Raw genomic sequence first — 13672 nt, 5'->3', positions numbered from 1 at the left:
TCAGATATTCATTTCCATGATCATATCGTAGACAGTTTATCCTCTTGTTACGACGAACTTCACTCTGAAACGGAATTGAACTTTTCAACATTTCAGACTTGTGATTCATTAAGTAAATACTCCTGTATCTACTCAAATCGTCAGTGAAGTAAGAACATAATGATATCCACTACGTGCCTCAGCACCCATTGGACTGCATACATCAAAATGTATCACTTTCAACAAGTTACTATCTTATTTCATCTCAATGAAAACAAGGCCTTGCTCATGTGGTATGATTTGCATGTCACTAGTGATTCGAAATCAGGTGAGTACAAAGATCCATCAGCATGGAGCCTCTTCATGCAATTTATACTAACATGACTTAAGCGGCAGTGCCACAAGTAAGTGGTACTATCATCATCAACTCGTATCTTTTGGCACCAATATCATGAACATGTGTAACACTACGATCGAGATTCAATAAACCATTGAAGGTGATTATTCAAGAAAATAGAGTAACCATTATTCTCTTTAAATGAATAATTGTATTGCAATAAACACGATCCAATCATGTTCATGTTTAACGCAAGCACGAAATAACAATTATTTAGGTTTAACACCAATCCCGATGATAGAGGGAGCGTGCGACGTTTGATCATATCAATCTTGGAAACACTTCCAACACGTATCGTCACCTCGCCTTTAGCTAGTCTCCGTTTTATGCCGTAGCTTTCATTTCGCGTCACTAATCACTTAGCAACTGAACCGGTATCCAATACCCTCGTGCTACTAGGAGTACTAGTAAAGTACACATCAACATCATGTATATCAAATACACTTCTTTCGACTTTTGCCAGCCATCTTATCTACCAAGTATCTTGAGTTGCTCCGCCTCAGTGATTGTTCCCCTCATTACGGAAGCACTTAGTCTCGGGTTTGGGTTTAATATTGGGTCTCTTCATTAGTGCAGCAACTGTTTTGCCGTTTCACGAAGTATCCCTTCTAGCCCTTGCCTTTCTTGAAACTTAGTGGTTTTACAAACCATCAACTATTGACGCTCCTTCTTGATTTCTACTTTCGCAGTGTCAAACATCACGAATCGCTCAAGGATCATTGTATCTATCCTCAATATGTTATAGTTCATCACGAAGCTCTCACAGCTTGGTGGCAGTGTCTTTTGGAGAACCATCACCATCTCATCTGGAAGATTAACTCCCACTTGATTCAAGTGATTGTCGTACTCAAACAATCTGAGCACACGCTCATCGATTGAGATTTTCTCTTTTACTTTGTGGACAAAGAATCTTGTTGGAGGTCTCGTACCTCTTAACAAGGGCACAAGCATGAAATCACAATTTCATCTCTTTAGAACATCACTTATGTTCCGTGACGTTTTACAACGTTTTCGGCGCCTTGCTTCTAAGCCATTAAGTATCTTGCACTGAACTATTGTGTAGTAATCAGAAACGTGTATGTCGGATGTTCACAGCATCCACAGACGACGCTCGAGGTGCAGCACACCGAGTGGTGCATTAAGGACATAAGCCTTCTGTGCAGCAACGAGGACAATCCTCGGTTTTACAGACTCAGTCTGCAAAGTTTGCTACTATCAACTTTCAACTAAATTTTCTTTAGGAACATATAAAAACAATAGAGCTATAGCGCAAGCTACATCGTAATTCGCAAATACCATTAGACTATGTTCATGACAATTAGTTCAATTAATCATATTACTTAAGAACTCCCACTCAAAAAGTACATCTCTCTAGTCATTTGAGTGGTACATGATCCAAATCCACTATCTCAAGTCCGATCATCACGTGAGTCGAGAATAGTTTCAGTGGTAAGCATCTCTATGCTAATCATATCAACTATACAATTCATGCTCGACCTTTCGGTCTCATGTGTTCCGAGGCCATGTCTGCACATGCTAGGCTCGTCAAGCTTAACCCGAGTGTTTCGCGTGCGCAACTGTTTTGCACCCGTTGTATGTGAACGTTGAGTCTATCACACCCGATCATCACGTGGTGTCTCGAAACGAAGAACTGTAGCAACGGTGCACAGTCGGGGAGAACACAATTTCGTATTGAAATTTTAGTGAGAGATCACATCATAATGCTACCGTCGTTCTAAGCAAAATAAGGTGCATAAAAGGATTAACATCACATGCAATTCATAAGTGACATGATATGGCCATCATCACGTGCTTCTTGATCTCCATCACCAAAACACCGGCACGATCTTCTTGTCACCGGCGTCACACCATGATTTCCATCATCATGATCTCCATCAACGTGTCGCCATCGGGGTTGTCGTGCTACTCATGCTATTACTACTAAAGCTACGTCCTAGCAAAATAGTAAACGCATCTGCAAGCACAAACGTTAGTTATAAAGACAACCCTATGGCTCCTGCCGGTTGCCGTACCATCGACGTGCAAGTCGATATTTCTATTACAACATGATCATCTCATACATCCAATATATCACATCACATCGTTGGCCATATCACATCACAAGCATACCCTGCAAAAACAAGTTAGACGTCCTCTAATTTTGTTGTTGCAAGTTTTACGTGGTGACCGGGGTATCTAGTAGGATCGCATCTTACTTACGCAAACACCACAACGGAGATATATGAGTTGCTATTTAACCTCATCCAAGGACCTCCTTGGTCAAATCCGATTCAACTAAAGTTGGAGAAACCGTCACTTGCCAGTCATCTTTGAGCAAAGGGGGTTACTCGTAACGATGAAACCAGTCTCTCGTAAGCGTACGAGTAATGTCGGTCCAAGCCGCTTCAATCCAACAATACCGCGGAATCAAGAAAAGACTAAGGAGGGCAGCAAAACGCACATCACCGCCCACAAAACCTTTTGTGTTCTACTCGAGAAGACATCTACGCATGAACCTAGCTCATGATGCCACTGTTGGGGAACGTCGCATGGGAAACAAAAATTTTCCTACGCGCACGAAGACCTATCATGGTGATGTTCATCTACGAGAGGGGATGAGCGATCTACGTACCCTTGTAGATCGTACAGCAGAAGCGATTAGAGATCGCGGTTGATGTAGTGGAACGTCCTCACGTCCCTCGATCCGCCCCGCGAACAATCCCGCGATCAGTCCCACGATCTAGTACCGAACGGACGGCACCTCCGCGTTCAGCACACGTACAGCTCGACGATGATCTCGGCCTTCTTGATCCAGCAAGAGAGACGGAGAGGTAGAAGAGTTCTCCGGCAGCGTGACGGCGCTCCGGAGGTTGGTGATGATCTTGTCTCAGCAGGGCTCCGCCCGAGCTCCGCAGAAACGTGATCTAGAGGAAAAACTATGGAGGTATGTGGTCGGGCAGCCGTGAGAAAGTCGTCTCAAATCAGCCCTAAAACCTCCGTATATATAGGTGGGAGGGAGGGGAGGAGGCAGCCTCAAAACCCAAAGGTTTGGCCGAAATTGGAGGTGGAGGAGTCCTACTCCAATCCTACTTGGAGTAGGATTCCACCTTCCCACTTGGAAACTCTTTCCACCTTGTGTTTTTTCCTTCTCAAACCTTATGGGCCTTAGTGGGAACTTATTCCAGCCCACTAGGGGCTGGTTTATCTCTTCCCATAGCCCATGAGACCCCTTGGGGCGTGACACCCCTCCCGATGGTCCCCGGCACCCCTCCCGGCACTCCCGGTACACTACCGATGAGCCCGAAACTTTTCCGGTAATGCACGAAAACCTTCCGGTAACCAAATGAGGTCATCCTATATATCAATCTTTGTTTCCGGACCATTCCGGAAACCCTCGTGACGTCCGTGATCTCATCCGGGACTCCGAACAACATTCGGTAACCAACCATATAACTCAAATACGCATAAAACATCGTCGAACCTTAAGTGTGCAGACCCTGCGGGTTCGAGAACTATGTAGACATGACCCGAGAGACTCCTCGGTCAATATCCAATAGCGGGACCTGGATGCCCATATTGGATCCTACATATTCTACGAAGATCTTATCGTTTGAACCTCAGTGCCAAGGATTCGTATAATCCCGTATGTCATTCCCTTTGTCCTTCGGTATGTTACTTGCCCGAGATTCGATCGTCAGTATCCGTATACCTATTTCAACCTCGTTTACCGGCAAGTCTCTTTACTCGTTCCGTAATACAAGATCCCGCAACTTACACTAAGTTACATTGCTTGCAAGGCTTATGTGTGATGTTGTATTACCGAGTGGGCCCCGAGATACCTCTCCGTCACACGGAGTGACAAATCCCAGTCTTGATCCATACTAACTCAACTAACACCTTCGGAGATACCTGTAGAGCATCTTTATAGTCACCCAGTTACGTTGCGACGTTTGATACACACAAAGCATTCCTCCGGTGTCAGTGAGTTATATGATCTCATGGTCATAGGAATAAATACTTGACACGCAGAAAACAGTAGCAACAAAATGACACGATCAACATGCTACGTCTATTAGTTTGGGTCTAGTCCATCACATGATTCTCCTAATGATGTGATCCCGTTATCAAGTGACAACACTTGCCTATGGCCAGGAAACCTTGACCATCTTTGATCAACGAGCTAGTCAACTAGAGGCTTACTAGGGACAGTGTTTTGTCTATGTATCCACACAAGTATTGTGTTTCCAATCAATACAATTATAGCATGGATAATAAACGATTATCATGAACTAAGAAATATAATAATAACTAATTTATTATTGCCTCTAGGGCATATTTCCAACAGATACATCATTTGCATGTCGGCCTCTACCACTTTCTTACTTCTTCTAGTGAAAGGATGAACTCTCGGAGCTTTGTTGGCTACATTCTTTCTTCCTGATGTGTTATCGCCGGATGGGTGGCAGTCCAGTTCCGGTCAAGCTTCTGAAACATCTTCTGCATGTGCTCTAGTGGAGATAGCGCAACGGATCCGCCGCCCTAAGTGGTTCCTCCTCGGTGGCAACGGCTCTGGTCTTCCGCTGGTACCGTTTAGCTAGATTGTATTGCATTTCTATTTTTCGTTCTGGACTCCTCAATGGACGATGCAAGTTAAAAATAAGTTCACTTGTGATGCATACAGATCACCTATGTAAAGGAGTTGATGTAGCTATCCAACATGTCCTAAATCAAACAAAACTCACTTGCAGAAATGTCTTACATGAGATTAAGCCGGTCCGCGTGGATTGATGACTAGTTTATCATTAAAAAAAATTGGATAATATGTTAAATAACATATTGTAGCACTTACCCCTCACTCACCATCACACTCACATAGTGAAGCAAGCACCCCCTCCCACTCTTTCTATCTTTATATTTCATACACTGGTTGTCATTTGTTTGCATCCGTCATCTTTGTTGTACTCTTTAGTTGGAGTGTTGGATATTGTGATAAATGTGGTTGGTATCACTCGCTAGTCTTCAGCGGCGAGGTTAGTACTCTCTTTTGTTTTCTTCTATATAAGGCACACATCATATTAATAACTTTATTGTCTCCCTCTACCTACCTCCCCCTCCTCTCTCGTCTCTCTTCATCTCCCTTCCATATACCTTTTTTAATAGGGTTGGGTCCCAAAAGAGCCAGAAACCATAGATAAGCATGACAATACATTTTATAAAAATACCCTATAGAAATTGAAAATTGCAACCTAGTCCTAACAGTTTACAGCAAGGACCCCATATCATCATGATGGATTGCAATTATGCCCTGCCTAACCGCATCACCAAGGTCCAAGACTTCCACGGGATGAACCACTTGGGATGGAGGCCTCGCCATAGGAGCTCCTCCAGCTCATCGTTCATGGATAGAGTTGCAGGCGCTTGATGGACACTGGACTGCCTCCCTTATCGCGTGAAGCCAGGAGGACTATGAGGAGCTGGTGCCAAAGTCGCTAGAAATGTCTTCCTACGTTGGCTGTGGTCAACGTCATTTTCGTTGTCATGTAGTAGTAGTATTAGCGGTCGATATCGATGATCCCTAGGCAACCGATAGATGTCTCAAGCTCTTGCCACTCTTGTTCTAGAGTCTCCATATCCATAGTATGTAATTTCACAAAAAATATATACCTAGTATGTATATATACATACGTGTGTGTATCCAATTTAATGGTAGAGTGGTAACGTTCTTCTTGAGAACAGAAGGAACACGCGATACGGCACAAAAATGGCTCCACGAGGCCGCAGGACGAGCCGATCAAAAGATTTCCTCTTGAGCTCCGGAACAGCGGCCGTGGCCGTGAAGCCACGCGGCGCCGTCCTGGACACGCCGCCGGTCCCGTTGGCGTACGGGGTGCTGAAGTACCAGCAAAGCGGCGGCGGCACGAGGTGGCGCGAGTGCACCGTCGTGCTGGGCGCCGTGGCCATGGTGGCGCTCTTCGTCACCCACGCGCTCGCCCCAAGGGCCAGCGTGTTGTCCGAGGAGACGCGCGGGGCGGCACGACCGGAGCAGAACATCATGGTCGCCGCCGGCTCCGATGCCGACGGGTTCCCGTGGAGCAACGAGATGCTGCAGTGGCAGCGCACCGGGTTCCATTTCCAGCCGGAGAAGAACTACATGAACGGTATGTAATGGAATTCATTGTCATTATCTCATTCAAATGGTTGAATTTGGAGATTCTAGTATATCTTCAAACGATGATGCACGATCACCTTGTTCCATGCACGGCGAAAGAAAGAAACTGACCGCTTTTTTCCGTGTTGGGGACTGACATGGCTACGTACCGTGGCGACACGCACGCACGCACCCATGCATGCATGCAGATCCAAACGGTGAGTACGTCGGTCAAGCGTCCATTTTCATTTTTGACGGCTAACTAAAAGCGGTCCGTCTGTCTGTACGTACGTGCTTAACCGGAACAAAACATGCGTGCAGCTCCAATGTATTACCGTGGACGGCACCACTTCTTCTACCAGTACAACCCTACGGGCGTCGTCTGGGGCAACATCACATGGGGCCACGCCGTGTCGAGGGACCTGGTCCACTGGCGCCACCTCCCCCTCGCCATGGTGCCGGATCAATGGTACGACATCCACGGCGTCTTGACGGGCTCCGCCACCATTCTCCCCAACGGCACCGTCATCGTGCTTTACACGGGTAAAACCGACACCTCTGCTCAAGTTCAGTGCCTCGCCATGCCCACTGACCCGGATGACCCACTCCTTGTCAACTGGACCAAGCATCCTGCCAACCCCGTCATCCTCCCACCCCCCGGCATCGGCCTCCAGGACTTCCGCGACCCCACCACCGCATGGTTCGATAATTCCGACCTGACATGGCGCACCATCATCGGCTCCAAGGACGACAACGGCCATGCCGGCATCGCCTTGATGTACAAGACCAAAGACTTCATCAGGTACGAGCTCATCCAGGGGGTGCTCCACCGCGTCGAGGGCACCGGAATGTGGGAGTGCGTCGACTTCTACCCTGTCGGCGGCGGCAACAGCTCCTCGGAGGAGGAGGCGATGTATGTGTTGAAGGCGAGCATGGACGATGAACGCCATGACTACTACGCGTTGGGGAGGTATGATGCGGCGACCAACACGTGGACGCCATTGGACCCGGAGCTGGACGTGGGGATCGGGCTGAGGTACGATTGGGGAAAGTTTTTTGCTGCCACCTCTTTCTATGACCCGGTGAAACGGCGGCGCGTGATGTGGGCTTATGTCGGCGAGACCGACTCCTTGAGTGCCGACGTTGCCAAGGGATGGGCTTCGGTCCAGGTATATCTTTACGATACATCGATATGATTTCTTCCTACCTTGCGTTTACCATTAACCATTCGTTTCATTCATTTATTACGCAATGCTACTGTGCTGCCTCCATCATGTTTCTAGGGCATGCACAGGTTTGTACTACATCCTTAATTTGAATAAGGAAGATTGTGCGACATGTCATCAAAAGCAAATCATCTGATTTGTATTCGATCGAAGTTTTTAAACATATATTCCCTCCGTCCCATTATATAAAAGTGCTTTTAAAAACGCTCTTATATTGTTGGACAGTGAGAGTATTACTTTCAGAGTTATATGACGCATACTTTCTCTGTACCTAAATAATTATAGTTAAAAAAAACTAGTCTAATTTTTCCCTAATTATAATTATTTAGATACAAAGGAAGTATTTGTTAGTCAAAATGAGAAATTAAAAACATGGGCTCGCCCTACAAAGCTAGCTAAATGGAGTATATAGACCATGGATCTCCTCTTGGAGGCGGGAATGATTTTGTTATCCGTCTTCTCTGCTGTGAAATGCAGCCTGCTTAAGATGTTGGTGCGTGCTTAATGCTTTCATCATCCTTTTGCATCTTCTCAGAGCTAGTGAGTCCTGATCAAGTGTCCATTATTCTTGTGTGATGGCTAATTAACAAGCATAGCTCAATTATCATGCATGAGTGAGTGGAACCATGTGCCTTTGGCTCAAATTATCATGTATTGAACTTTATTATAATGTGGTGTATAGGAAAATAGCTTTCAGAACAGAGAAAGTTTATTTAACTAACCGGCAAAGGATTAAAACTTGTTTCGAAAACTAGATTAACATAATCCACAGCAATGCCAAACGTGGCCGGCATAAATATGGTGGGTGTTGTGTTCGGGGCACGGGTTAGCTTAATTTGTCCAGTCCAATTAAACACACCAATTGTGGTGTGCACAAACATATGCATAGGTCGGAGGTTTACTCTTTTTCTTCTAAAACAAGCTAAGCACACAAAATCAGGAGTTTCTTCCTTCATTTCTATCTTCTATAGTGTCATGTAAGTTTTTTCATTATTTATGTGAAGCTTGTTGGCGTCGCCTCCTCTTGCAACGCCGCTTTTCTTCTTCCTCACAATCTCCAGCTCTCTTGGTTTCTCTCCACAACACACATCATGAAGAAAACACACACACACGTACCAGGGAAGAAAGCCAAGTAGCTTTGCCGGAAGAAAGCCAAGTCTGTGCTCACCCTTCGTTTTGACAAGATTAAACCTAACAAAGCTTTCGATATCAGATTTGTTTCTGAGGTCACTTTTTAAAGAAAATCACTGGAGCCTGCAAGACCCTTTATTTATATCGTTTTTATTTGAAGTTCTTATCAATGTGCATTCATAATCAAAGGACTCACGTATCTTACATGTGTGCAGACAATTCCGAGGACGGTGGTGTTGGATGAGAAGACCCGGACGAACCTCCTCCAATGGCCGGTGGAGGAGATCGAGACGCTCCGCTTCAACAGCACTGACTTTGGCGTCATCACCATCCACACTGGATCCATCATCCCTCTCTGCCTCCGTCAAGCAACTCAGCTTGATATCGAGGCGTCCTTTCGCCTAGACGATTCCGCCATTGCCATGATCAACGAGGCCGACGTGAACTACAACTGCAGCACGAGTAGCGGAGCCTCAACCATGGGCGCACTTGGTCCCTTCGGCCTCCTCATCCACGCCGCTGCCAACGGTGGCAGCGAACAACTAGCGGTTTACTTCCATGTGTCAAGGGGCCTCGATGGGGCACTCCGAACCCACTTCTGCCATGACGAGCTGTTGTCGTCCCGGGCGAGTGATGTCATGAAGCGGGTGGTTGGCAGCACTGTGCCGGTGCTCGACGGTGAGGCTCTATGTGTGAGGGTGCTCGTGGACCATTCCATCGTAGAGAGCTTTGCGATGGGCGGTAGGTTGACAGCGACGTCACGGGTGTACCCGATGGAAGCCATCCACACGGCGGCGGGGGTGTACCTTTTCAACAACGCCACTGGATCCTCCATCACCGTCGAGAAGCTTGTAGTTCATGAGATGGCCTCGACGTCTTAGAACCAGACATTCGTGGCCGACGATGACTGGTAGCTTTAGTAAGCTGTATACTCATATGCTAATGCGGGTCACCTGCCTCCCAAGTATGACTCCTATGATAATAACAATGGCACGCTTTGCCTGACTCCCAAGTATGCCTCCCAAGTACATGTATTGGAGCGTTATGCACGCTTTGCTGTGTGGCTTTTCTATTGGGCGTGTTTGTCTTTTTTAATCGATTACTATGGTAGGTTGGTTCATTTTGGGCTCTACTTGAGTTGGCTTGGTTCTGGTTTTATTGGGTTAGATGTTGAGCTTGATTGCTGCAGCCACTGTGGGGGTGAGGGTGGGGTATGCATAGTCGATGTGTAGTGGATGACATTGTAAGTTTTAGCAGACATGAGGACATGCAACGAGAAGCACCGACACGAATACAACAACTCCCAGCCAGCCGCCACGAGTACATGCGGATCAACCAGAGAGGCAAAACCAGCAATGCAGACACATAAGTGTGGGCCCTCTATGCATCACATAGCCCAGATTCACCATTAGGCTTCGCTACGAGCATCTTCTGTGCCAATGGGGAGACCTTAAAAGCACGATGGGGGGTTGGGCAACATCTGATATCTCGGATCAGATCGTATGGAACCTTGGAAAGAAAAAGTGTTCTCAACCAAATCTGTCTATGAATATTTAGAGAGAAATATTGCGGGCTGTGACCTAAATGGATCTAGAAATCAAAAATTCCTCTTAAAATTTAAATCTTCTTATGGCAACTCTTCCAGGATGCTATCATAACTAGAGATGTGATGAAAAGAAAGAAATTGGCTGGCAATCATAGATGCTCGTTCTGTAATGTATGAGAGACATCACAATACCTTTGCTTTACTTACCATGTGGCCAGGGTTGTTTGGAGAAGGGTCGAATGTGTATTTGATACTAGCCTGGGTCCGAATAATATCTGGCAATATTTCTCGTGGTGTTATATGTTTCTCCATGATGGTGTCAAATTTTACACATTTGGCCTGGCTGTAGTTTGTTGGGCGATTTGGAATTGCCGCAACCGCGCTACGTCTTTTGAAGATAAGAAGTTGAGATCCCCTTTTGATGTCGTCTACTCTACATGTGGCTATCTTAACTATTGCGCAGGTCTGTTAACTGGAGCTGATCGGGAGGCGATGGAATGTGGGGCAAAGATGCTGAAGAGCAATGCTTCAAGCATGATGTGGATCTGCGGCGCCCCAAAGAGCACCAACCGGAGATTGAAGGGAGATAGACCTCCACCGAAGATATGGACATTCAGACAATTGCTCCTCATTTAGTTCTTTTGCACTCTGCTCCTGCGTGGGCGTATGTTGCCGACTCGGGTGTGAGTCTGTTTTCCACTTTTCTCATTTGCCTGTACTTGTCGTCGGTTGGGTTGTTTCTCCTTGACGTTGGTGGTTAGGTTAATTGGTTCTTTATGGTGTTTTTGGATTTTCGTCCTGCACTAGGCTGCTCGATGACGAGTGCCTTTAGTGGGTTTTCCAAAAATGCTTTGAGCCCGCTTCCCTTTCCTATTTCCTTGGTTGGTCAGAACTTTGTATTTTCGTTATGATGAGTAATGGAAAGGGGCCCGCCCGGTTCAAAAAAAAAGGCTTCGCTGCGAGGGAGGCTAGTGTTAAAGGAGATTTATGTGAAAAAACACATCTACGATGTTAGTTTGTTTTAGAAGTTGTTGTCTTCGTAAGTTCATAATGTTTATAGACATACAAAGATCTTCAAGTGTTGATGTCACGTAATGTATAAATGAGAGAGAAACACTCCATCGACTTAAGTTATATTTTTTACAATACCTCAAGCTAAGTTAAGAAAAACTGAACAATCACCGAAGGGGAGAGCTTTCCGAACTAAATATATTACTCGAAAGTATGGCACGACATGAGAGAATACAGCGGAAGGAGAGAAACGGGCACGAAGACAAGGCGGCATCTCTAGTAACCGGGTCTTCAAACCTAGAGACCCAATGTGTAAAATGAGAGATAACATTTTAAACAGTATCCATAGCTAAGTTAGACTCAGTTATATTATGAGCCATTGTATCGCAAAAAGCGGACATAATGTGGCGTCTATATATCGCTTATGGCGAGAGAGAGTGTTTTCTTTTGCTCTCGGACTCCATGGAGCCAGAAATTTTCAAATATTCAAAAATTAACTTTTTAAGTTCCCATAAAACCTGAATATAAATACAGAAGTACTTATAAATGTATACTACACGTGGGTGAAATTTCAGCACGAAATACCTTTTCATGTGATCTGTATAAAAAACAAAATCAGTTACTTTTAGTGAATTGTGTATGCCCTAGATATACATGATTTTGTCATACATGTGTAGCTCACATAAAAAAGTATGTCGCCATGGGACTTTGAGTATACATCCATATGTCTATGTGTAACGTTTCAGGATTTTTTTTGAAACTTTGAAGTTTTATTGTACAAACATGTGGTAAGCTGATCTGACCGAAAACAATCCATTGGGTTCATAATTCCAAGGCTAGAAATCCCCAATCCTCTTTGTACTTACAGGGATCGTAAGTATGCACTCAACATCCGCTGCTATAAAACTTTGCTCGAGCTTCATCAGGTGGTCTCAAGAGGCGGTGTTAATTTGGGTTCAATAATGCAATTACCCGCTGCGGTGGATCTGCTGAGATGCATGCTAGCTAATGGACGCATGCTGAATTTCTGTGAAAGCCAGTTTTGAGTGTCCAGATATGAGTTGAGTCGCCATCTCTGATCCGCCAAATGATACCGTGTGTGAGGGTATCCCTGCCCTTCAAAATAGCACGCCAAATCGGAGAGGGGGAACCTCCCAATTTGCCCCTTAAAGAAATCACAGTCAGGAAAATAACGAGCTTTGAGGATCATGGCACTGAATGAATCTTGATCTGACAAGATACGCCACGTCAGACAAGCCAGCATTGCAAGATTAAACACCGGGAAATACTTACCTTCAGCCGGCAGATCGCATGCGAGCGAGCCACAGCCTTGTTCGTATGACGCGTGTACGCGTACCTTTGCACCTCTCTTCCTGCAACATCACGTGTGTTGCAAATTTAACCTTTGCAATAACACCAATTGTAAAAATAAAAAATAAAAAAACAGCAAATATTTCTGCAACATTGTCTGTGTTTTCTTTCAAAACAGCACTTATGTTGAAAAAAAATTGCGACACAGTCTCTGTTGCAAAAAAATTCCACAACACAACCTATGTTGCATAAAAATTCTGCAACACAACATCTGTTACAAATATTTCTGCAACGAAGTCTTTGTTGCAAAGTAGAAAAATATGCACCCCGTTGGATTCGACGGCTCGGGAGGCGGTGAAACTTTTAAAAAGATCCGCTGACACACGCATAGTAGTCCCCTTAAACACCTCTGTATCTCCCGAACTCAGGCCTTCCATATACTTTGGTGTTGTCGTTACCTCCCAAGATACACAGCTGGCCTCCCATTCTCCTTCCTTACTTCCCGACCAATCTTTCTGATGAGAGCATTTATATGTCGACATAGTCCCCGAGGTACCTTAATTCATGACACGAAAAATCAAGAAAATATTCGCACAAAAATGCAAAAATTGTGTATTCAAAATGTTCACGCATTATGAGAAAAAAATCAAGAAAGTTCATCAAAAATTCAAAAACAATTCATCAATTTTGAAAAAAAAAATCACCAAATTTGGAAAATCTTCAGAAATGTCAAAAAAGATAATTAATTTTGAATAAAATTTCACAAAAAATCGAAAAAGGTTAATGGATTTTGAAAAACTGTTAGCAAATTTTTTTAAAAAATTCATCATTTTTAAGCAATTCAGAAAATTTTAAGCAAAGTTCATCGATCTTGAAAAAAAGGGCTTGTGGAGGTGTTTCTTCGGCGGATCTAGCAGAATTCT

At 44.8% G+C, this 13672-nt stretch overlaps 1 protein-coding gene across 1 annotated transcript; it reads left to right on the top strand.

Moving 5' to 3' along the window:
- Positions 1–4725: 4725 nt before the first annotated feature.
- LOC123413222 (sucrose:sucrose 1-fructosyltransferase-like) lies at positions 4726–9893 on the top strand. Its single transcript, XM_045106165.1, has 4 exons — positions 4726–6534; positions 6734–6742; positions 6846–7693; positions 9097–9893. Exons 1-4 carry the CDS (start codon positions 6138–6140, stop codon positions 9760–9762), a joined length of 1920 nt encoding a protein of 639 aa, XP_044962100.1. The 5' UTR covers positions 4726–6137; the 3' UTR covers positions 9763–9893.
- The last annotated feature ends 3779 nt before the right edge of the window (positions 9894–13672 follow it).

This window comes from Hordeum vulgare, chromosome 7H (genome assembly GCF_904849725.1).
Source record: "Hordeum vulgare subsp. vulgare chromosome 7H, MorexV3_pseudomolecules_assembly, whole genome shotgun sequence".
NCBI lineage: Eukaryota > Viridiplantae > Streptophyta > Magnoliopsida > Poales > Poaceae > Hordeum > Hordeum vulgare.
The sequence above is the reverse complement of the archived record's forward strand: the minus strand, read 5'-3'. Positions and strand labels throughout refer to the sequence as shown.

Bases quoted from the DNA above. Each gene is read 5' to 3' on its own strand.
- LOC123413222 (XM_045106165.1), top strand. From the start codon at position 6,138: ATGGCTCCACGAGGCCGCAGGACGAGCCGATCAAAAGATTTCCTCTTG. The intron at 7,694-9,096 runs GTATATCTTTAC...ACATGTGTGCAG, and splicing joins AGGGATGGGCTTCGGTCCAG to ACAATTCCGAGGACGGTGGT.